The sequence below is a fragment of the Maylandia zebra genome, linkage group LG12 (genome assembly GCF_041146795.1).
Source record: "Maylandia zebra isolate NMK-2024a linkage group LG12, Mzebra_GT3a, whole genome shotgun sequence".
NCBI lineage: Eukaryota > Metazoa > Chordata > Actinopteri > Cichliformes > Cichlidae > Maylandia > Maylandia zebra.
Window position 1 is genome coordinate 7,250,961 of NC_135178.1, and position 23,648 is coordinate 7,274,608.

The window sequence follows — 23,648 nt, forward strand, 5'->3', positions numbered from 1 at the left end:
CACCAACTCGCAACCAGTCTGGGAATACTAATGTTTCCCTAGCAACCAGTGGTTGCCAGGCAGTCACCAACCAGTCCCTAGCCCTTTGTGACTGTGGCCTAGCAGGCACACTGATTGTGTGAGATGTGCAGAGAAGATGCACTTTGCCCCTGCCTACACTGCTACAGTCACAGCCCCTGAATGACAAGGGCATTTTTATCTGACAAAAAGGATATAACAAGAAAATGATTACAGGTGCATTATGGGTATTGGAGGCTACCTCAGTCACTACTGCATCAGTTTCTACTGCATCACTTATTTTTTGTTCTTGTTGATCATGCGATACTAAGTTGCTTTATTGCAGCTTTAATGAGTATTGATTTGCAATTTTATACATAAATGTAGCAGGATGAGTTTAAAAAATGACCAGAGGCAGCCATCCTGACAATATGCTTACAGGACTCAGCGACACATGGCACGACCGTGGAATGATGCAGACCCAGATCGAATGGATTTATGCATTTCAGTCATCCGAGCAGCGTGCTGGCTCTCACTTCATGCTGATTATATCACAGGCGATCTGCTCACTTGTCACATGCTTTTTGTCAAAGAGCTTTAGACCGAATCACCTTATGTAACAAAAACACACTACTCTGCTCATCTGCTTAATCTGACCCTGAGTGGATAATGCTTCTTTTTTGGGGGGGTAGAGACACACAGTTTTCTAGCTCCAATCTTCCAACAAGCACTCTGCTTCCCAATCAGTCTTGGGTGAGGATCTGGCCTCAACCAGCGATGATGTGTGTCCTTGTGTATCTTTTATTATGACAAATGCTCCTGCCTGCCCTTCTGTCCTTGGTATTACCAAGTTACCCCAACCACTCTCCTTATCCCTCCTAACAATGTTATATTGTTAACATGTCAATACTGCTGCTCAGTGAGTGATTCTCCTATTATGCTGGAGCATAACAACAGGAAACACCGATGGCGGGTGTTTTGAGTGGAAGCCACATGACACACTTAAAGCCCCCTCGATCCTCCTCGTTGAGCGAGTTGTCAGCGCTTTTTTCCAACCCACCACCCGTAACAAAGAACCACCCTAAATTTATCACGCTAGACAAACCCCTTTAAGTTAATTACACCACACTAAGGACAACAACGTTGATGCGCACTGACACAAAAACACTCAGGGTGGATAGGGCTGAGCGACCGGGAAGCCCCGGGGGGCAGATGCTGTCTCAGCCAGAGCATCTCTGCGAGAGTACTGCAGCACTCAGTGGGGCAAAGAGCAGAGAGGGGTGAAAAGGAGAGGGCAAGCCTGCTTACAAAAGGGTAAAGAAAGCCCTGCTCACTAAGGCCACAGTTTGCTCACAAACAGCCTGATGGCAGCTGATGATCGAGCCTAACAGAGCCAACCAGTACGGATGAGGCTTGTGAGGAGGAGGAAATAAAGCTCTCCTAACAAAAGAAGATGAATCTTCATTAAACCTAGCCTCCTTTTTTAAGGCAACTTTTATCGCAAAAGATAAGTAAGGCTGTTGAAAAGTCCTCTGGGTTATGGAAACGTTTTAGGACGGATTTAGTGTATCAGGCACAGAATGTTGAGACTTTATTTGAGTGATTACAGGTGCATTTTACACATCACTGACTAATTCGGGATCTGGGCCACCAAGGGCAGACAGACATGTTTCAGAGAGGGATTAGAGCGGGCTTTGGATGTGTATCATCTTCATGCACCAGACTCAATTTAAGTGTCAGATCACATCCACATTTGTGTATTAGAGACCTACCTAGATCTCCTTGAATGCTGTTGTCATGAGAGGTCCTGCTGGACGTGGTGGAGTCTCCATCACTGGGCCAGATGTGGCTCGCCTTGCGGAGTCCAGTGATGCAGGTGTCAGAAATCATTCCCTGCTGCTTCAGGCGAATCTGAGACAGAGGTGTGGGCGGGCTGCTGCTGTCGAAGGACTGCTGGGAGGGTGAACGGCTTTTCTCCCTGTACATCTGATAGGTGGTGGGGCTGGGAGACACCTGGCTGGACTGGCTTGAGGAGAAGTCCTCTTCGCTGGAGGTCAGGTTCTCGTTGGAGCTGCAGTCCGGCGTGTAGCCTCCTCCCACGTCGTCGAAGCTCCCTGGAGAGTAGGAGCGCCTCGGCCAGGTGAGGTGCGTGTCCTCATCTGTGCCGTGGTCCCTGATGTGGATGACTCGCATATCCCCATCACCCATCATCCCCCCAACGTACACGCTGGTGTAAGCGTGGCACTCCACCGGCTGCTGCTCAGATTTCCCCATAGAGTAGCGCCCCTCGCCTTCTTTTAGGGGGTGTGGGCTGACCTCGGAGTCTTCATATGACCCGTTGTAGCTGCAGTTCCCCTCGGTGGATCTGCCTCTCTGAACGGCCTTGCTGATATCCCCCGTGGCGGCTGACAGGTTCCCTGGGAGTGAATGCAGGGACCTCTTTCGCTCCATCTGCATGGCTTGACAGCCCAGGCTGCTGATCTTGTCTGAAACCTCCCTGTCGTTGACTCTGACCAGCCCTCGCTCTTGATGATACTCCATGTTTACGTAGAAGGGTTTCTCTTGGCCTCCTGTCACTGACAGCCCCTTGCAATCTCCCGCTGTGTGGGAGTTTGCCCTCCTGATGCGCTCAAAGTTGGATCTAAGAGCTGCCACCGAGCCCGGACCCACTGGGAAATCAGGAAGCTCAGAGTCTTGGCGGACAGGTGACACCCCACCCTTCTGTTTGCTGTCAGGGGCACAATCCATCTCAATGTCTGCATGAGGTTTGCACTTGACTGTCTTACCAGGCCCCCTGTACTTGTGCTGCTGCTCCTCTGCTCCTGCCTCATCTATGCTGGACCTCTGGCTGTCTTCATCATTTGTCTCTGCCATCCTTTTAAACCCCCATCTCTTCCCATCGTAAGACTTCCTCTCCTTTGCGAGCAGAGTCTGCAGGTAGATCATGCGAAAGCGCTCCTTGTTTACTTCCTTCTCCAGGTGTTTGATGGATGACTTGCATTTGTCCAACTCCTGCTCAATGTCCCCCAGTGAGTTGAGCTCCATGCTAGGGGGATCAGACTCAGGGAACTGCGCTCTCCATGCTTCCACAAACCCAGCTGGCTCAACCATTATTACTCTGACACAAACTGTTCAATAAGCTACCAGCAGAAGCATTTCCAAAGCTCAACTTGACTCTTTCCAACAGCTTCCATCGTGCTACGAGTTCAAGGTGTTTCTCAGAGTAATCCACTTAAAAGGGAAATAAAACATACTTTACAGTCTTTACTCACAATCATAAGAATCAAATCCGCTTTACTCCGTTTAACAAAGTCCAACAAAATGCGAGGTTATCCTTTTCTCCAACTTGATCTCCTTCTTGCGCTGTTCTCTGGAGATCGTCTGCCTTCCTCTGTGCTTGGTGTCAGACTGAGTCCTGCAGCTCTCTGGTGTTTTGCCTCTGTCAGTCGCAGCTGAGAGAGGCGGGGCTAAGTCAGAGATGTGATTTAAACCGCAAACACATCAAAATGAACACTGCTGGTTTTCTGAACTGCTTCTTCTTAACCCCAAACTGTCTCCAGGTACAGACGGTTACAGCTGAAAAATAGTAATCCACCAGGAAATGAAAACTAGCATGACAGCACAGCTATTGCGAAATATGTGGTCTTATAAAAGGAGACAAACTGACACTTTCAAAGTAAGAAACCCTGCCTGTCCCACATGGTGAGGATTTTGTGATGTTGTGTGTGCAGAATCTCAGATAGATGAAGAAAAAACGAGGTTCACAAAACTTTGTTGTAAGCGCAAATACAGCCTGACCTCTTTTTGAGAAACACACTAATCTTTCCTTCTTTCCCACCCAGCTCCTGGCGTGATATTTTGCAACACCGCACACTTGTCCTTTCAGTTACGTTCTGAAAACTAGGGCTAATCCGACCAAAGTTCAGCGTGTAGAGAACTGAAATACAGTTAACATGTGAAAATGTCGCCTCCTGGCGGCTCAAATGTTTGAGTTGGTGCGTTCAAGTACACACCGGACAGATTATTCAAATTTTAGGACTGTCTAAACATTGTGTTGCAGTTACGGTTATTCTGTCCGTACCACACTTCCTATTCTCACGGGAATAAAATTTTAAGCTTGATGCTCACTACATATTCAAGAAAATTGCGTTTTTATTCACTTTAGCTTGGAGAATTGAACTTATTTGATATGTTCACCTCAGGCAAAGGGTTTATATATGGCATTGCGCTCATATATTTCGATCGTGAATGACACTAGACTGAGGCTTTCTTCATTTACTCCTCTGACCAGTGATTGTAGAATACTTTTATACCGCCGCTGTTTTGTCAGTTGAACCAAAACTATATTTTGGATTAGCTGAACACAACTCTTGAACGGACGGACCGTAAGAGCGACTTCCGGTTAGCAACCAATCAGTGACGCCGTCTTTATGGTTTCCACAGTAACCGTTGCCTTTCCTTCTGCTAATTAACTAGCTGCTTAAAACTTGTGTAAGACGATTTTGCAATTGTTGTTATAATTTCTGAATAGTGACTTCCCAGCGCAACCAGCAAGATTTTAAATAATTATTTTACGGGTTTGCGAGCTAAGCTATCTTAGTCGACGACAGAAAGCGTAGTTACGTTAGCGTTAGCTGGCTAATCAAGCAAAGAAGAGCCACTAAGTGCATCAAATCACACTTTTCCAAGATGAGCGAACAGTTGAAATTCATCGTCGAACAGCTGAACAGGGAACCATTCAAGAAGAACTTCAATCTCATCACGTTTGACTCACTTGAACCGATGCAGCTGTTGCAGATTTTGAACGATGTTCTGGCTGAAATCGACCCAAAGGTGAACCGATACTTTTATCAGAAATCTTTACAAACACTAGACGCTAAAGTTCATTACACTTGTTTCAGGGTTAACACCGAGTGATTATGTGTGGTGTTCATAGAAATAACGTGAGACTCTCACTGATGTTTATTATTATAGCAAGCCATAGACATCCGTGAAGAAATGCCTGAACAGACTGTGAAGAGAATATGTGCTCTGTTGGGGATGCTGAAATACAAACCTCCTGGTAACCTCTCTGACGTGTAAGTATATGCAGGCACTTTCAGCTAAATTTCCCCTTATCTAATTCTGATGTTTATAATGTTGTCAAATTGTCGTTGTACGCTATTTCTTGTTTCACTCAAAGTGTTTTGTTAGTTGTTTTTTTTTTTTTTTTAATTCAACATCTATAACATAAAATAGTTTCAGGGTAATTCTGGGAGACGGACACCTTCTTGACTTTGTAGATTAGGCTTCAAATTTTATTTATTGCTAAAGCTTGTATAGTCACGGCTGAATCAGGTGATCCTGAACCATCACGGTGCACTGAGCATCTCTTTCATCTCTTTCCACTATTCAAGTGTCTCTTGCAAATAATTTCAGGAAGGGTCCCCACCTCTGGTGGAACGTTTTGTTGGTATTGCTAAGTGAGTAACTGATCTTTTCCAGGCTTAAACAGGACATAAGGTCTCTCAGCCATTGAGAGTGGACTCTGTCTGGCCAGAAGAAGTGTTCAAGAATTGCAGACAGGGTTTGAAGTATGTTCCTCCAATACCTTTCAAGACTGGGACATGCCCATATGTACTGGGCATATGGCCCACAATGACGATTCAAAAATGTGTAAACACAGGATGTTTTGGCTTTTGATAAATGGGCCCTGTGAAAAATCTTAAAGTATAAAAGACCAATTGTTTGTATTTTGCCCTTATTTCTCTATACTCTTTATTTTGTTTCCACTCACCCTTCAGCCAGTTCTGGCACATTGCTGACCTCACTTAGCCTGGTTCTGCCAGCGATCCTTTCCTGTTAAAAGGGAGTTCTTTCTTCTTGCTGTCACTAAGTGCTTGCTCACAGAGGACTGTGGGGCTGTTCTGTTTTTCTCTTTAATATCGTAGGGTTGTTAGCTTATGGTACAAAACACCATAAAATGATGGTTGCTGTGAACTAGCACTGTATAAATCAAATTAAATTAATTGATAAAATTAAACTCAACATGCACATCATTCATAGAGCTCTCATTTTTTTTCACCTTTTCCTTAGTTTTCACTGTTTACAGTGAATTCACATAAACAAAGTACCTTAAATCTTGTAATCACCTCACTACCAGTGAAACGCAGCAGTGGATCTTCCATGTTTTACCATTCACCTTCTGCAGTTTGAATCAGCTCTCCTCCTTCATCCCTCCCTGCAGAAGCAGCTTCAGACAGGGTCTGGTGACTGGCAGCAAACCTGTGATTCACCCAATCCTCCACTGGCTGCTGCAGAGAGTCCCTGAGCTGAAGAAGAGGACTTACTTGGCTCGTTTTCTTGTTAAGCTCGAGGTGCCTGCAGATTTTCTGCAGGATGATATCATCAATGACACTTATCACCAGGTTTGTCAGCATATTAAAGATACATACACCTCCTGGATTACTGGAACTGCTATTTTAATAAAAAGGTAAATAATGTGTGTTGACAGTATGAAGAGCTGGTGGAAGGATTTAAGACTTATCATAAGGAGTGTGAGCAGCTGAGGACTTCAGGCTTCTCCACAGCAGAAATAAGAAGGGTAACAAATACAGTGGTGTGAAAAAGTGTTTGCTACCTTCCTGATTTTTTTTTCTTTTTTTTTTTGTATGTTTGTCACACTTAAATATTTCAGATCATCAAATAAATTTAAGTATTAGACAAAGATAACACACGTAAATGCAAAATGCAGTTTCTAAATGAAGGTGTTTATTATTAAGGGGGAAAAAATCCAAACCTGGATGGCCCTGTGTGAAAAAGCTATTCCCCCTAAGCCTAATAACTGGTTGGGCCACCCTTGGCAGCAACAACTGCAATCAAGTGTTTGCGACAACTGGCAGTGAGTCTGCAGCGCTGTGGAGGAATTTTGGCCCACTCATCTTTGCAGAATTGTTGTAACACAGCGAAACTGGTGGGTTTTTGACCATGAACTTCCTTTTCAAGGCATCTCAATTGGGTTCAGGTCAGGTCTTTGACTAAGCCGCTTCAAAGTTATTATTATTTTTTCTTAAGCCATTCAGAGGTGGACTTGCTGGTGTGATTTGGATTATTGTCCTCCTGCAAATCCAAGAGCACTTCAGCTTGAGGTCACGAACAAATGGCCGTCATTCTCCTTTGTGATGCTTTGGTAGATGGCAGAATTCATGCTTCCATTTACTACTGCGAGACTTCCAGGTTCAGAGGCAGCAAAACATCCCAAACCATCACAATACCACCTCCAGGTTTTACTGTTGGCATAATGTACCTTTTTTTTTTTTTTAATTATTATTATTTTTAAATGTGACATCAGCCTTTTTTCTTTTTGGGGTTAGGGTTAGGGTGTTCCTTTTGTGTTGTTTTTTAAGATATTTGTGCCTGCTCCAGCCATCACACCGGTTCTGTTTTCCAAAAATGTCGTTTATCAGAGTTAATTCTTGATTTAACATGAGCGGTAATTAGTTTTCCACACAGGACCAGGTAGGTCTGAAAAACTTTTCTCCCTTAATCAATGAAATCATCCTTTAAAAACTGCATTTTCTATTTATTCTGGTTATTTTTGTCTAATGTTAAAATGTGTTTGACCTGAAACATGTAAGTGTGATAATTATGCAAAACACTAGAAAATCAGGAAGGGTGCAAACACTTTTTCACACTGTAGTCGCGCTTTACTCTTTACTACTTTTTACTACTCTTTACTACTACTACTACACTGCTTGTTAGAAGTTACTGATTATAATCTTTCGTCAGTATGAAACTCACATATTGATTTCAATTTATATTTGTTGTGTAATAAATGACAGTAGAACTTTTTCATAAGCTTAACTGACATTCATGACATTAATTCATCTTTTCTGCAATAACAGGACATTAGTGCCATGGAGGAAGAGAAAGACCAGCTCATCAAACGTGTGGAGAGGCTGAAGAAGAGGGTAAGGCAGACTGCTCTGGGAGGCTGCGGCACTCCTGCAATGCTTGGAAGGCTTTAGAATTGACTGTGGAATGAAAACATGACCTCAAACATATATTATCAGCTCCTCTAATAAACCTGACAGGGATGTGACAGGCTGCAAGGCTGCTTAACAAGGCTAGAAGTAATGAGGTGCTGAATTTCTAGGTCTTACTTACAGGCCCTGTTAAAAGGTGAAACCTGACTCTGTCAGAGGGCCGCAGTTAATTTTGCTGACCCTCCGATGACTGCCGCAGCACTGAATGGTGTTTTCTTTCCACTAGGTGGAGTCGGTGTCTAACCATCAGCGGATGCTGGAGCAGGCCAGGCAGCTGCGGGTGGAGAAGGAGAGGGAGGAGGCGCTGACTCAACAGAAGCAAGAGCAAAAGAATCAGGTAAATACTTGGGATTACTTGTGTCATTTATCAGCGCTTTTGTTCATCACAGTATATTTTAGCAAGTCATGACAGTCAAGTTAAACAAGTTTGTGGGCCGTTATGCACACTGCCTTTTCTCACTGTCTTTTGCTTCTCCTTTCTTGCTCAATGGAGTTTAAAAAAACAAAACTGTGTCTGGCACAATCTGGGTTTGGATTTAATGGGCGATCGTGGCTCAAGAGTTGGGAGTTCGCCTTGTAATCGGAAGGTTGCCGGTTCGAGCCCCGGCTTGGACAGTCTCGGTTGTTGTGTCCTTGGGCAAGACACTTCACCCGTTGCCTACTGGTGGTGGTCAGAGGGCCCGGTGGCGCCAGTGTCCGGCAGCCTCGCCTCTGTCAGTGCGCCCCAGGGTGGCTGTGGCTACAATGTAGCTTGCCATCACCAGTGTGTGAATGTGTGCGTGAATGGGTGGATGACTGGATATGTAAAGCGCTTTGGGGTCCTTAGGGACTAGTAAAGCGCTATATAAATACAGGCCATTTACCATTTTAATGTGGAGTTTTCTGCTCACAGAGTTTTTATTGTTTGTTTTAGTTTTTTGTTTTCATTTCAGTTTAGTTTTGGCTGATACATCACAAGAAAGAAACTGAACTGAAATCTGTGTAGGAATTCTGTAAGAACAACAATGATTGTAGAAATATAATTTCTTGGGAAAAAGCTTTTAGAAACCTTATCTTGGGCCATTTTGGGCAACCTTTGTAAGCACCTTTTTATCACTTTTGGCTGTTGATTCTATAATAATTATCTGTCTGTGACTATTTTTGTTAGTGTTTAGTGAGCGTTGTCACACAGAATCAGCCCACCAAAGAGTCCAGTCTGGCCCACTGGCTGGCTTTGAACACTGTAAAGGAGGGCATAAATTTTGTGCTTGTTTGTAAGTTTTACAGCTTTTCCTGCTGATGTAGCCCTCACCCATGACCATTCATAATACACCAATGTCATTAACTAATAGAGAAACGGCAATGACAAAACAGAACAAGGATATTTTCTGTGAATTAACAAGTAATTATAAATGCAGCATATTCTGGGCAATGAGCTACCAGAAATTTTACTGTAATTTTAGACAATTATTTCTACAATTTAAGCCCTTTTTTTTAGTTGAGGTGACAGATTTCTGTCTTCTGTACACTGACAAAAAAGAGGAGTTTCACTGGTCACACAGTGAGCTGCATGCAACAAATGATATAAAATGAGTCTAATGTCTGTAGTTTAATGCTGTAAAATAACTGGCCAAATTGGTGCTCAGAGGATTTGCAGTGTGACTGCCAGGTGGCAAAACTAGATTCTAGAAGGACTTACTTTGCTGAGTGAGTTTTCTATTTTTGCATTTGTCAGATTTTAGCATTTAACATAAGAAGTGTACAACAGCAAAAAAATGCGATACAGCATTGCAAACAGTTGGCGCAGTCTCATTGGTATCAAACACATCCACGACTGCTGCCTCAGGCTGACTAACACATGTTAAAGTCTTCTTTTTATTTTCACTTTCATTGTTTCTAGATATTTTATAGACTGAAAACTGGCACATCAATGCAGAAAACAGGAAGATGATTTCATATGAAAATAGTACTTCCTGACAGTGCCTGTATCTGTGACTGTTTTTGTGTGTTCAGCTGTTTCAGGCTGAGCAGAGGCTGCTGAGATCAGAGCAGCAGTTGAAGGATTTGCGACAAGCTGCAGCAGATGCTAATCCAGAGAGTGAGTAGCCATGTCCCTGCTCCATGCATACAGCTGGATGGGTGGATTCAAGGTCACAACAGTGTGATGCTGGTGTCTCTCTGCTAACGGGCTTTCATCTGCTGAGACCCTCTGATTATGCTGATCTTTGAAGTGCTCTAATAGAGCTTATCTGATGGTGAAATTGTCGCCTTTTGTTCTCATCTGCTGTTGGCGTCTTTAGCCAAATGAGAGATTTACACATTTGCAGTTTCTAAAACGACTGCGGTGCAGACAGAGATGGACCTGCACAATTAAAGTCAATAATCAGAAGCGCTACAAATTTTTTAGGAACACTAAATGGGGCTGCTGATGTTTAGTATACATTTAATAAGCGCTTGTCTTTCTACAATAACATTTTGGCAGAATAGTTGTTTTACCATATATTTTTGATATTAGGCACTGAATGCCTGAAAGAGGTTTAAAATAGCTTAAAGAAAAGATTGGTCTCTTTCAGGCTTAATGAAGCGACTCGAAGAGGAGATCAAGATCAACTCCTACATGGTCTCTGAGAAGCTTCCCAAGGAGCTGGAGGGCATGAGGCGTACCGTGCAGTTCCTGCAGAAGGTGGCATCAGAGCCTGCGATGGGCCAGGCTGATCTCCAGGAGCTGGAGGACAAGGTCTGGAGGACCAGGGTTTGGTATTATGCTTGTGTACCTTCAAGATTCTAAATGTCCTTTAATTTCCTCTTTCACAGATTAAAGAAGCAGATTCTCAGATAAACCAGCTGATTGAGAAGAGGATGATGAGATATGACCCCATGGATGACAAACTCTCCCTTTACAGACAACAGGTGCTGACTGTGTTCATTCTTTCAGTCATCTTTCATTGTTCTGTCTAGTTTTGACTCTTTAATCAGCTACATTTTTTTCCCACAGGTTAAAAGGAACCTTAATGTAATTCATGTTAAGAACACTGTTACTTCTGAGATCATAATATAAAGTTGTAGCCGAGCAATAACCAAACAAATTTTGATACAGTTGTGCCAAACATCATATTTAATTACTTTAAAATGAGGCTCTTAGGGAACAATGTCTCATTTTGTTAATTGCTTCTTCTGCTCACATCTATGGTAAGAGCCACGAGGTGAGGAATCCAGGATGTGCAATTTGTGGTATGATAAAAGGGGCATGTCTGCACCAGTATAGTACACACACCATACAAACTGGAAATTTTGGATGTTTATGGAACAGAGACCTTTCAGAATCCACAAAAGGGACTACAGAATTATATTCATAACAGAGTTGGAGGAAAGATTGATTGCTGAGCAAATGGAGCTTGCATAAGTGTGCGTAGAACATGCAAATAGACCAAAGGATAGGCCTGAATGCAAAACATCTTACTGTGACCCTGTGTTTATTTCAGAAAACTCAAATTCTTAAGATGTATATTGTACAATCATTCATCCCTTTGTCCATCTGTTCCTAAATAGGTTAAGATATTTTTCATTTGAAAGGTCAACGACTGAGCACTAGTGATCTTTATTCTGTTCTCAGTGTGTGTCATAGGAAAAATGTTGTTTTTTTTTTTTCCAGCTCTTTCATTTTCTCATATTTTCCATGGATTTATCGTGTTTGTATACGTCTATAACCTGACCCTTGTAGGCCTCCATCATCGCTCGAAGGAAGGAGTCAAAGGCAGAGGAGCTTCAGGAAGCAAGGGAGGAGCTGGCTGCGGCAGAGAGGGAGCTGAGGCAGAGGACAAACCAGACACAAGGCTCAGATGGGGAAGAGGTCATTCGTGGTGATGAGGTACACTGCCGGTTCACACACTCACTGCAATATTTGCTGGGGATTTTTGTGTGTGTGCGTGTGTGTTTTTTTTTTTTTTGTTTGTTTTTTTTTTGGGGGCTCCACAAAAAATGAGTTTTTAGAAACAGGACACCGCTATCCAATTTCATTGTACTACTGTACTATGTATGACTGTGCAATGACAATAAAGAGTTATCTTATCTTATCTTATCTTATCTTATCTTATCATCTCCAGCTTTATCAAAGAAAGTGCTAGAAGATTTGCAATCCACAGAAAACACAAGAGGCTATTTTTGTTCTTATCCAAACACAGACAGGCTCACTGTCTAATGTTACTTATCCCTTTTCCCTGCTCTCCCCCACATTCCCATGCACAGTCATAAATAGAACACAAAAGAGAGAATGTCCAGAACAAGGATTGTACTGGACAAACTTCCTGAAAGTTGGCCTTTTTCTTAATCTTTACTGTAATCAGTCTCCTAATTCAAGTCAGCTGGACAAAAAAACCTTGAGCAGTCTTTGGGTATAGAGACTTTGCTCTCTATTTATATCCCATGACAAGATGTACTCCTTGTCCTTTCAGACACGTGGTATGGTTTACTCATGCCGATCAGTTGAAGTGAACTTAACATAGAATAAACTTAAACAAAATCTGGCGCTTGAATCAAAAAAGACTTGAGCAATCACTTCTCAGCTGGCCAGTAGACTAAATTTAAAGTTACAGAGCTGACAGTGACTGCTCTGAAAGAGCAGAGAGATCCTAATGAATGGGAGCTGCGCTGGGACCATCAGAGCTCAATTTTCTAGAATCAGTTTCCATGGTTTCCTAAAGCTGACACCAGCACAGCGCAGCAATATTGCTGGGCCCAAAGTTGGATCCATGATCCCTAAAAACAAAAACAAAAAAAGATTTTGTACACTGTGATTTTCATCCCAAAATTGTTAGTACAACCAGTAAAAGCATGTAGTAATGAGCCCCAAAACCTGTTGAAATCCAGGCTGTTCCCCAAAAGGCACCAAAGCCAGAACAGCTCTGCATTGACATTATGTTAGTGGTAAAGAGGATGAAAACACAACAGACCTCACAGCAGAGTTTCCATTTAATGTAAAATGGAAACGCGGCACTTTTGCAAATTCTTTTCCTGGGAGCGTACTGTTAGAGTGATGCAGATTCTCAGCTGAGGGAACACATTTTATATGGCAGCCTTTTGAACCACAGAACAAGCTGCATGAACTGTGTTGGCAAAGGAATGCATTAAGTTGCTGATGTGGAAAATGTGAGTTTGTATGTAACTATTAACTACATTAATAGTAAAATACGTTATTATATTGCATCATTATTTTAAACAAATGTGACAAATGGACATGTTTGGTTACACAAAAAATAGACACAAACTCTCCACCACAAAATATAGTTAGAAACAGTGAAGTATGAGGCACACTATTATATTTTACATTAGTCATGACAATGTATTACAATCAATTTGAGACTCTTTAACTGAAATTAGAGAGCTGTTTGTAGAAACAAAGAGGCCCTTGAGACGACACATGAATGAAGTGAATGGAAAATGTTTTGTCAAACGCGGCTTATCAGACTCCTCCTGTAGTTTCGGGCTATCAGCCGCAGTGGAGATGATCACTTTACCAGAGGTATTTTCCATTCTGACCATTACGTGTCATCACATGCCGCCCACCAACTGCAGGGTCTCTCTGAGGGGGGATGACGACATCTGTTCGTCATTGGTTGGAAAGTAACAAGAAACCATTTTAACCAGCATCCTCGTCACTCTGGTTAAATTTAGTCTTACTTCAGTCACAAATCCGACTAACGCTTTTTTTAAAAACTTGAAATAATGTGGATTTATTTTGATTTCCTGCTGTTTGTCCCACGTGCAGTTATTTGGAGCATACGCTGCACGGTTGAGGGTTTTGTTAACTGGTCTGCATGTGTGTGGGTGTACTGCTGAATGAGCCACCGTCCATTTTAACAGCAGTTGTTTTGGGGATACAGTGTCAGGAACACTATGCAGTATAATTCTGCTGTGTTAATTCCTCTTGCGGTCACGTCTGCCCTTGACGTTCCAAAATACACAAAGAATAAATGTGCGCACAAACACACACGCATTGATCCGCATGAAGCACATTCTGTGATTTCTGGGGCTGTTCTTCTGTGTCCGTGTTCATTTATAGCTGCTCTTCATTGTGGAGGAGTTTCAGTGTGTCCCAGCAGACATTTGGGGTGGGGAGTAAGTGAGCATCCACTTAAAGCAGTTATTCTGTCAGATGAAGCTGTTTGCTGCACATAGCTGGCTGTGAATCTCAAAGGATCGGGTGACTCTTTCAGATCATAGCTTGGCCTCCAGGCCTCCTCATTGCAGCCGCTGCTGTTCTCTAATCCCTTCCCTCCCCTGGCTCAAGCCATTGTCTTCTCCTGTAGCCTTTCATAGTATCACAGCTGTGCCGGACACCATGCCTCCAAATATAAACTGTGTTTAGGCCTCTTTCATTGCAGTTTCCATATCAACTTTACACTTTCTTTGTTACAGCAGGTTTTAATGTGCTTCACAGAACCATCAATAATATCAAAATGTATGTGTCTTGGTATTTTGAAGGACCTATAATCAATATTTACATTAGATAAATGGGGAGGGTTGCATCAGGAAGTGCAGGTGACGTAAATTCTTTGCCAAATCAAACACGCAGGTAATCAAGAGTGAGACTTCTATATCGGATTGGTCAGGTCCCAGGTCAACAACAACCACCTCCAGTACTGTTGGCCAGCAGTGTGCCAGTGGAAACTGTGCTACTGTTGGCCGGGGAAGCGTGTTCGGAGGTAGTAAGGGAAGGAAAGGCACGAGTGTGGGGGTGTGAATAGGGACCTGAAATGTAGGGATTATGATTGGTAGAGGGAGAGAGCTGATTGACATGATGGGGAAAAAAGGAAGGTGGATATATTGTGCAGGAGACTACTTACAGGGAAACAAGGTCAGAAGCATTAGAGATATACTCAAGCTGTTCTCCCATAATGTAGATATGTAGAGAAATGAGCAGGGGTGAGCTTGCGTGAAGAGTAAGTGAATAGTGTTGTGGAGGTGAAGAGAGTATCAGATAGGATGATGAGCTTGAAGCTTGAAATTGAAGGGGTGATGATGAATGTTGTCAGTGTGTGTGTGTGTGTGTGTGTGTGTGTGTGTGTGTGTGTGTGTGTGTGTGTGTGTGTGTGTGTGTGTGTGTGTGTGTGTGTGTGTGTGTGTCCAACAAATTGAATATTAGGTAGAAAAGGGAAAGGAAGTGGCAGAGAGGGGAGAGAGTGGTGTTTGGAGGAGACTTCAGTGGACACGTAGATGAAGGACAGAGGTGAGGAGGTGGTGTTGGGCATGGATGGTATTAAGGATAGAAATGCAGAGAGACAAATGGTAAAGCTGTGGTGTTCACATACTTTAAGAGGTGATGTAAATGAGTGGAGGTAGGTGCATGCAGATGGCCTATATTCTATGCAGAAGGTACAATATGAAAGAGTTTGGATACTGCAAGGTGGGGTCCAGGGAGAATCTGAGTCTGTAGGATCACATTAAGAAGAAGAAGCAAGTGAAGCCAGAGGCAAAGATTAAATGGTGGAAGCTGAAGAAGGAAGAATGTTGAGCCAGAGTTCAGGCAGGATTTGAGCTTGTCTCAAATCCTGCCTGAACTCTGGCTCAACAAAAGTAGCGAAGAGTTACCAGATGAATTGGTGAGGAAAGAAAACAAGGAATTTGTCTTCTTTCCTGGAGGTATGATCTAGAGAGAAGAGGACTAAAAGTCGGTAGTAGTAAGACAGAATGGATACGTGTACTCGAGAGGGAGGCAGGTGGAAAGGTGAAGTAGCAAGTAGAGGTAGTAAAGTTAGTTGACTTCAAATATCTGGGAGCAGCAGCTCACAAGAGAGGTGAAGGAGAGTGCAGGCAGGGCGGCTGGGGACGAGTATCAGAGGTGACATTTGACATTAGGATAGCAGTGAGAGTGAAAGGGAAGGTTTACAAGACGGCATTGACACCTGCTATGATTTAATGTTAGCAGATGGTGGCACTGGAAAAAAGACAGGAGGCAGAGCTGTAAGTGCCAGAGTTGATACTAAAATCTTTGATGGAAGCGAGGGAAGTACTAGAAATGAACACATCAGAGGTACAGTCAGGTTGAGTTGTTTGGAGACAGTCAGAGAGGTAAGGCGGGGATGGTTTGGGCATGTGTAGAGGAGGCATAGTGGACATATTGAATATAGAGCTGCTGGGTATTTTCATGCAACCTTTGAGTAACACTAAGGCTACGTTCACACTGCAGGTCTTAATGCTCAAATCCAATTTTTTGATCAAATCCGATTTTTTTTTTTTTTTTGTCTGCTCGTTCGCACTACAAATAAAAGTGTTCTTATCTTCTCCTGTGCTGATAATTGGCGTCTGTCAGTGACGTAAAAAATGGATTTAATGCGACTTGACCGTTCAAACAGCAGTCGCTTTCTGAAACATCGGATATGTATCGGATTCAGTACCACATACGAAAGTGACCCAGATCGGATTTGAAAATATCAGATTTGTGCCGTTCACACTGTCATACCATGATCGGATATGTGTCGCATAGGGTCAAAAAAATCGGATTTGATGCGCTTTCGCCTGCAGTGTGAACGTAGCCTAAATGATCTTGTTCACAGCTACAGCTAATTCAGATTCACTAATTAAACAAACAAGCATGTCTTTGGACTGTGGGAGTAGGCCGGAGTACCTGGAGAGAACCCATGCAGCCACTAGGAGAACACGCAAATAACGCAATAATGCAATCTGTCAGCTGGTTTTAATTCCAGTATTAATTACTGCACCACCAAAAAACCCAAAAGCAATAACAATCTGCCCAAAATGTGTTTATCCAGGACTTACAGGCATGTCCATAATGTGTTCCTTCGCATTTGTGACTAATGCCGAATTCTGTTTCATTGTTCTTCTAAGATGAAACGATTAGTGGCGAAACTCCGCAGCAAGGGAACAGTATACAAGAAGAAACGCCAGGAAATCGCTGAGCTGAAAGCAGATTATGGAGTCGTGCAGCGCACAGAGGAGATTCTCAAGCAGAGACATGATGCTGTCCAGCAGAAACTGGTAATTCCTGATTTTGAATTTCATGTGAGAGAAGCAGAATCATTCATTTATTTACAATAAAGCAGAGGAAGGACTGGGATTCACAACTTTACGTTACTTTGTGAAGACTATTGTGATGCTATTGTGAGGGAAGTCTCATTAAAGACACCCTTCAGTAATAATTTAATATTTAGTATTTGGACCTGGACCAGAGAAATCTTCCTAACTGCTCCTGCTGTCCTCTCTGAACTGTCATATTCATACAATAACCGCCCCACCTCCTCCCCCTTCGTCATACTGTCAGTCCAAATGTGTTGTTTTCACTTGATCCTCCCATTCACATACTCTCTGCTAACAGTGAAGTGGTAGAAGTTTCCTAGAAAGGGCTTCACACCTTTGTGTGGTCCCAGCACCTGACTTGTTGATGGGCTCTCTGACGCAGGCTGAGCTACTATTTCTGACGGTTCCATCTGCTGCTCTTCCTCTGTCTGCATCCCACACAAGGATTTGATAAAGCAATGGACGTTTTTTTTAAAGCATCATACCTCCTTATGCATTTCAGAGATCAAATGACAGACACCCTGTTAATGTTAATTTTACGTGGAACAATATTCAGCCCCAATTCCATGAAATGTATAAATTGTAAATGAAAACAGAATGCAGTGGCTTGCAAATCTCATAAACCCACATTTTATTCAAAATGGAGGATTAAAACCTATCAAATGTTTAATGTGAGAACATTTTAAGAAATATATTAGCCTTTTTTCAATTTGATGCTCTTTTTATACCCAATCATTTATTGACCTGTTGACAGTAACACGATTTGTTCCTGAAATGGTGAAATATTTCAGTTTAAACAGCTGGTATGTTTTCTTGGTTGTATTGTGAATAAAATATGGGTTTATGAGATTTTCAGATTGCTGCGTTCTGTATTAATTTGCATTTTATGCAGAATCCCAATTATTGGGGAATTTAGGTGGTATGTCTGAAATCAAAGACAATATTCCTAATCATTAAAAAACAATATCTGACAATTTGTGCTGTGTTTTAAAGCAAGCCGTGGAGGCTGAGAAGGGTATCTCTGGGTACAGTGATACTCAGGAAGAGCTGGAGAGGGTTTCTGCCATCAAGAGTGAGCTAGATGAGAAGAAGGGCCGCACTCTGGATGACATGTCTGAAATGGTGACTATACTTTTTGGTTTTTTTTAATCTGAAGTGCTATTTGACTTACTGTAGGCTTAGTAGTTACTATAGATACATACTGATTATTGATTATTTAGTCTGTTCTCAGTGAGTTCATATAAAGCCAGGAGAAGAAACAACTGAGTGTTTAAAGCAGTCTGCACTCTGAGCTTTTGATTGACATAGGTTACTTGTACCTCATTATTTGAACTTTTAGCCATCTTGCTAAGAGCGTATGAGCAATCACTATTGGAACATTGTATTTATGACAGAAAATAAGGAAAAGCAGAGCATGTCCAATTTAATGTTCTTCACATCTTCATTCGGATGTAGCCAACACAGTTACAGACAGAACCCCGATAAGCATGCAGTGTCTACCATAGGCGTAAAAGGCTTATTGCACATGTGCCAACAAATACTGTTAGCATTGATGATAAAGTGAACTTAAATGACATGATTGTCTCCAGTGTTGTCAGTTAAAGCATAACTTTAACTTTAACAATGTGTGTCTGTGTGTGTAGGAGAATATGATATGCCACTGAAAAGAAAAGCACCAGTGTTGCAGTTTAATTGATTGAAGCCCATTTAGCTGATTCAGTTTTAGGGCCCTTGTATTGTGGATACAGGCTCACTGTAATTTGTAATAGACTTTTTTTTTTCTTCTTTTACCGCCCACATTTTGTTTTCCCACAGCAGGGAAAGGGTGAAATTTATGATCCTGTCTTGAGCTGGACAGTGAACCAGCATGCGCACACACACAGTCCATGATTTGAACTATTCATTTAGCCACCATTTATTTATCTGCACTTTCCCTGGAGTTTGGCCTTTAGGGAGTTTATGAAAGTCTAAAATAACTACAGCCAAGTGAAAATTCAGCACAAGTTAGCAAATAATAACCTCTGTGTTGATGCTCGGGATATTTAATTAAAGCTGAAAGTTTGATTTTATTGTTATCAGTAATGGGAAGTTACAACAAGAATACTAGTTCATAACTTCCATCATCATCCTTTTGTGTGGAAGCCCAGGACATCAGTTGTGACTTTTTTATGAATTCGGTAGCGTGTGTACTTCTGCAGACTGTAAGATTGCTTGTTAATGATGATATCAAATATACCTGGATCCATGCTGAAAGGACGCTGTTACACTAAAATTTTAAAATGGCATTTCAAACCCATAAAACTGAAATCTGGAATGTTTCAATCAATACTTACCTACTTACACACACACGCTATAGGCACTTTCTCCAAATGTTGATCTGGTTGACAATGCTGTCTAACTTCATCATTAGTCACAGTCGTATTACCTGCTGTTTACTCTTAAGTCTGTGAATGCATACAAAGGTACATGTGTGTGTGATTATTGTAGGACTCCTTTTTTGTGTTTTGTTTTTATTGTTAATGCAGTGTGTGCCGTTATCTTGTGTTTTTTGAAGGTGAAGAAGCTAAACTCAATGATAGTGGAGAAGAAGTCTGCGCTAGCACCAATTATTAAAGAACTGAGGTCACTGAGACAGCAGAGTCAGGTGAGCATCATCTGAATTATTAAACGAGAACTTCAAAGAAACCTCACGGCACATCAAACGGTGTTTGTAAAGACAGTTTGATGTGCCAAAGACCACACCGAAACAAGGGCCTTCAGCTCACATGACAAAGCAGCATCCCTGTTTAACACCCAGCCTGTCAGAAAAAGGATCCTGGCAAGAATTTGGTACGGATTTTTCATTACAGAGTATAACTTTCAGAAAGAGTGGGTAATTCATGCTCCAAAATAACTTCGGCGAGTCCTAATTCTGTTTCTGCGAACAAGTAGAAGTTCACTTTTATATTGTGCTACCATGGACAAGGTCCATTAGGAGTAATTTGCATGATCCATAAATCAATGTATAATGGGAAAGCATCCTGCATCCCTGAGCTAGAGCAGAGGATTTAATTTTCCTACATGTGTGCCCAGAATTGCTCTTACATCTCAATGGGTCACGTCTGTTAATGAAGAGCTGCAACGGGAAGACATAAATAGACTCTGTAAGAAGTTAAAGTGCTAAAACTACAGCTGGGATCTTTTGTTGACATTAAACAGTGCTGTGAGCGGGACACGAGTGTTGATAATAGTGCATTTGTCTCAGTTCTGACTGTCTAGTAATGGATTTGCTTTTCTGTTCCGGTGTGTCCTGCTTGGATTCTTCATAGGAGTTAGGCCAAGAGTATGAAGAAAAGAAGGCACAGTATGAAAGCTGTGCTGCTGGTTTGGAGAGCAACAGATCAAAACTGGAGCAGGTATAATTATTATAGTGCAAGGGTTTCATATGCACAGCAGTTTAGGTGAATTTTACGTGCTTTTTTTCCCCGTGTGTTAGTACATGTTTGATCTTTAGCATGGTTATATAAGAACGCCCATCCTCTCTTTAAATCACAGGAGGTGAAAGCACTGAGGGATGAGATGGCACAGAAGGAAAACCGATACCATCATATCAACACCATGTCACAGGCAAGTATTTTGAAAAGATACAGTAGTTACTTAAAGCAGGACCAGAGACTGTGCACTGTTATCGCTGTTTTTAAGCCAAATTAGAAACATGAGTGCATACAATGTTGCAGCATTTTGTAAGCCACCTGCCCCCACAAGCACCCACTGGGACAAACTGTAAACTCGGATCTGTGCCTCTCTGTCCTCGGCAGATCCTTGAGATGCAAATACAGAGGGCAGCTGAGGAGATGAAGGCCTACGTGTCTCCTGATCCGCAAGAGAAGAAGAAAGCCATGAGGTGAGCCTGCTGAGCCAGGCCAGCCAGCTGCTTGCGAGATGAATGGCCTTTTTTATTTCAGCAGGCTCTCGTTACACTAAAGCCAGTTAATCTACTGCCACTGTTTCCTTGCTGTTGTGATGACACACCTTTATTTTTAATACATGGGGTGAAATCAGCTTGAGAAATGGCTGTTGCACACATGTTACTAATCTTCCTCTTGTTCACTGTAGGGAAGTGTACATGAAGAATATTTCCGAACAGGAGTTACTTGGCAAGGTGAGAAAAGTGTGCTGAGCGAGTGTTGACCCAGCAGATTCTAGGACGGGTCAATACTTGGAAATATTCCTTTATTCTGTCAAGAACAAGATCTGAGGACACACAGGTTAGCCAAGGTGGTTTCACAGAGTTTGCTTTGGAAGTAAAGTACCGTAATGCATAGTAAGGAATACACCTGAACATTCACATCAGGACACAAAACCAAACAATAAATTATATGTATTACTCTATAAAAGTGCAAGCAAATTCTTTATAGAATTCTCTAGAAATGCCATAAATATGCATCTAGTTTGCAGAGTTGAGGTTATATTAACATATATGGCATCAAATCTGAATTCTGTCTTTGAATAAATGCCAGTTGTTTTTATCTCAGGTCTACAGAGGACAGTAGAATGTCATAATGAGACAGATTTAACATACTTTTGTTTGCACCAGGTTGGCACAAATGTGATCATGTTGGGGTTCATTTAATTTTGAGCAAACTGAGTCTGCGCTGGGTATTTTTCACCAATATCTCTTTTCACGTGTGGTCTCCAGAAGTTGCGAGAGGAACAGAAGACGGTGAGGGAGAGCCACAGCGCCAACATGGAGCAGGTGAAGATGTGGCGTGACCTAGAGCAGCTGATGGAGTGCAAGAGGCAGTGCTTTATAAGGGCAAAGAACCGGGAGTCTATCGGTCAGATCATCCAGGAGGGAGGGGAGGACAGGCTGGTGCTGTGAGGAGTCATCTAGGAATGATGGGCTGTGATTCCACTGAGTTCAGCTTAACAGAGTTTCTGTCATCGTTCTGTCACAGGCTTAATTTTCCTCATATATCTCTTCTCTTTATACTCAGCTGTTGTTTCACTTGGAACCAGACCACTAACCTAAAGAGGTGGCGTGGTTTAAGATGCTTTTGAATCTCCAACTTAAAGAACACGTGCAGCGGCACAGGGGTTTTCACTTTCTGTGGCCCACAGGAGACTCCTTTCAATCAGAGTGTCCAAAGATAACAGGATACAAAGTGGTGCTCTTGGGATGTGGCCACAGTCAACTGTTATTGGCACTGCCAACCATGACCTTGAGCATGGGTTGAGATTCCAGTTTTGGAATTCACTGGGAGCCCCCACTGCATTGAAACAGTCAAAATATTCTGCTTGTGGAATACTGTAATGGATCCTTTTTTTCAATATGGTTGTTCATATTTCCTGTGTTTTTCTATTAAATATATTTAATAATGATTTTGACTCATGTTTTCATTGTGACAGAGAAAAATATATGAATGTAAATTAGGAAAGCTATGTAGACTGTTGGAGTTTAAAAGAGCAGTTGGTCTGTCCTATTCATTGCCTTCATTTGTTCTGTTTTGTTTTTTCACCATGAATCAATTTTGCATCATATCTGAAAGCAAAAACTTTTATTTGGATGATGAAGATTCATATCTTTTTTAGCAGGTAACACGACACACACGTCTGCCCACTGACTTTTCAGTGTGACACGTCATTCCCAGCAAATGTCTTCATGGATGTTTCAGGGTCTCGACCTCCCCCTCTCCCACAGGAACTTAATCTGCTGTTGACAGCCAATGTTAGTGGCCCTTGTGCCAAACGGATCAAGTGTGCTTTGTAAAAGGCTGCTTGATGTCCAGCTGGGTGGTGCCATGTTATTGTTGTTACAACACCTTGTGCTTCTTGGGACCTTATTAAGACATTAACAGATGATGCACGCCAGTCCTGTAAAACATCTGACAGCACTACCCTCTGAAGACCCCAGAGGAGGGCGGGGGATCCTTTTACACCTTTACAGAAAATTGGACCTTTGTTTTGCAAACACCTTTCACTTTAAACCTTATCTTTTTGTGGTATTGGTATGTCTCTGCTACTAGCTGGTGTAAATAAATGTTCCAATTTTCTAAGACCATCTCAATCCCCCCCCCCCCCCCCTAATTAAAGCGGTGATACATTAAACGAGCAATGGACTTTTTGTATTTGGATGCCTTCATTCTGTCTGCATGAAGCTGCCTATAAAGCTGTATAAGCACATTTGGGCAGAGCATTGCAAGATTATTGTAGTTAATAAAAACTAAAAAGGTGTGTGGAATTATTTTTTTTAGGTAATTAAATATCATATTTGTGAAATTGTGGTAATATTTACTTAAGACTTAAACTGAAAAAAAAAATCAAAAAGGCGTCTTTACTTTCAGTCTTAAGCTCTTGCTCGTCCCCTCGTATTACCTGTTTATATATATTTTTTTTATTAATACAGGACCATCAGGGCTGCCCGCCCATGTTCAGTGTTGAATGAAAAGGACATTGAGAGGACATGTATATAATCGCCAATGCTTAAAAAAGATTTTAAAAAGCAAAACCACCACCTTTGCTGCTGCAGAAATCTCCTTGAAATGTCATGTTTCTCTCAAAATATTATAATAAATTTCTGATGTTGTGTTTTTATTGTGATGTACGGAAGAGGATTAGGGCCACTGGAAAAAAAAA

At 42.0% G+C, this 23,648-nt stretch overlaps 2 protein-coding genes across 2 annotated transcripts in view; one reads left to right on the forward strand and one right to left on the reverse strand.

Annotated features, from left to right (window-relative positions):
- si:dkey-91m11.5 (PH_BCR_vertebrate and RhoGAP_Bcr domain-containing protein) overlaps positions 1-3,897 on the reverse strand; it is a 31,512-nt gene extending 27,615 nt beyond the window's left edge. The window contains exon 1 of the mRNA XM_004567319.6: positions 1,770-3,897. Coding sequence (XP_004567376.1) covers positions 1,770-3,108 — 1,339 coding nt within the window. The 5' untranslated portion in view covers positions 3,109-3,897. The remainder of the gene's footprint in view (positions 1-1,769) is intronic.
- On the forward strand, positions 3,855-22,394 carry ift81 (intraflagellar transport 81 homolog). Its single transcript, XM_004567320.3, has 18 exons — positions 3,855-4,830; positions 4,972-5,075; positions 6,224-6,404; positions 6,491-6,580; positions 7,881-7,946; positions 8,248-8,358; positions 10,014-10,098; positions 10,574-10,737; positions 10,815-10,910; positions 11,722-11,868; positions 16,845-16,994; positions 18,027-18,155; positions 19,588-19,677; positions 20,342-20,428; positions 20,568-20,639; positions 20,831-20,916; positions 21,129-21,174; positions 21,712-22,394. Exons 1-18 carry the CDS (start codon positions 4,687-4,689, stop codon positions 21,892-21,894), a joined length of 2,031 nt encoding a protein of 676 aa, XP_004567377.1. The 5' UTR covers positions 3,855-4,686; the 3' UTR covers positions 21,895-22,394.
- The last annotated feature ends 1,254 nt before the right edge of the window (positions 22,395-23,648 follow it).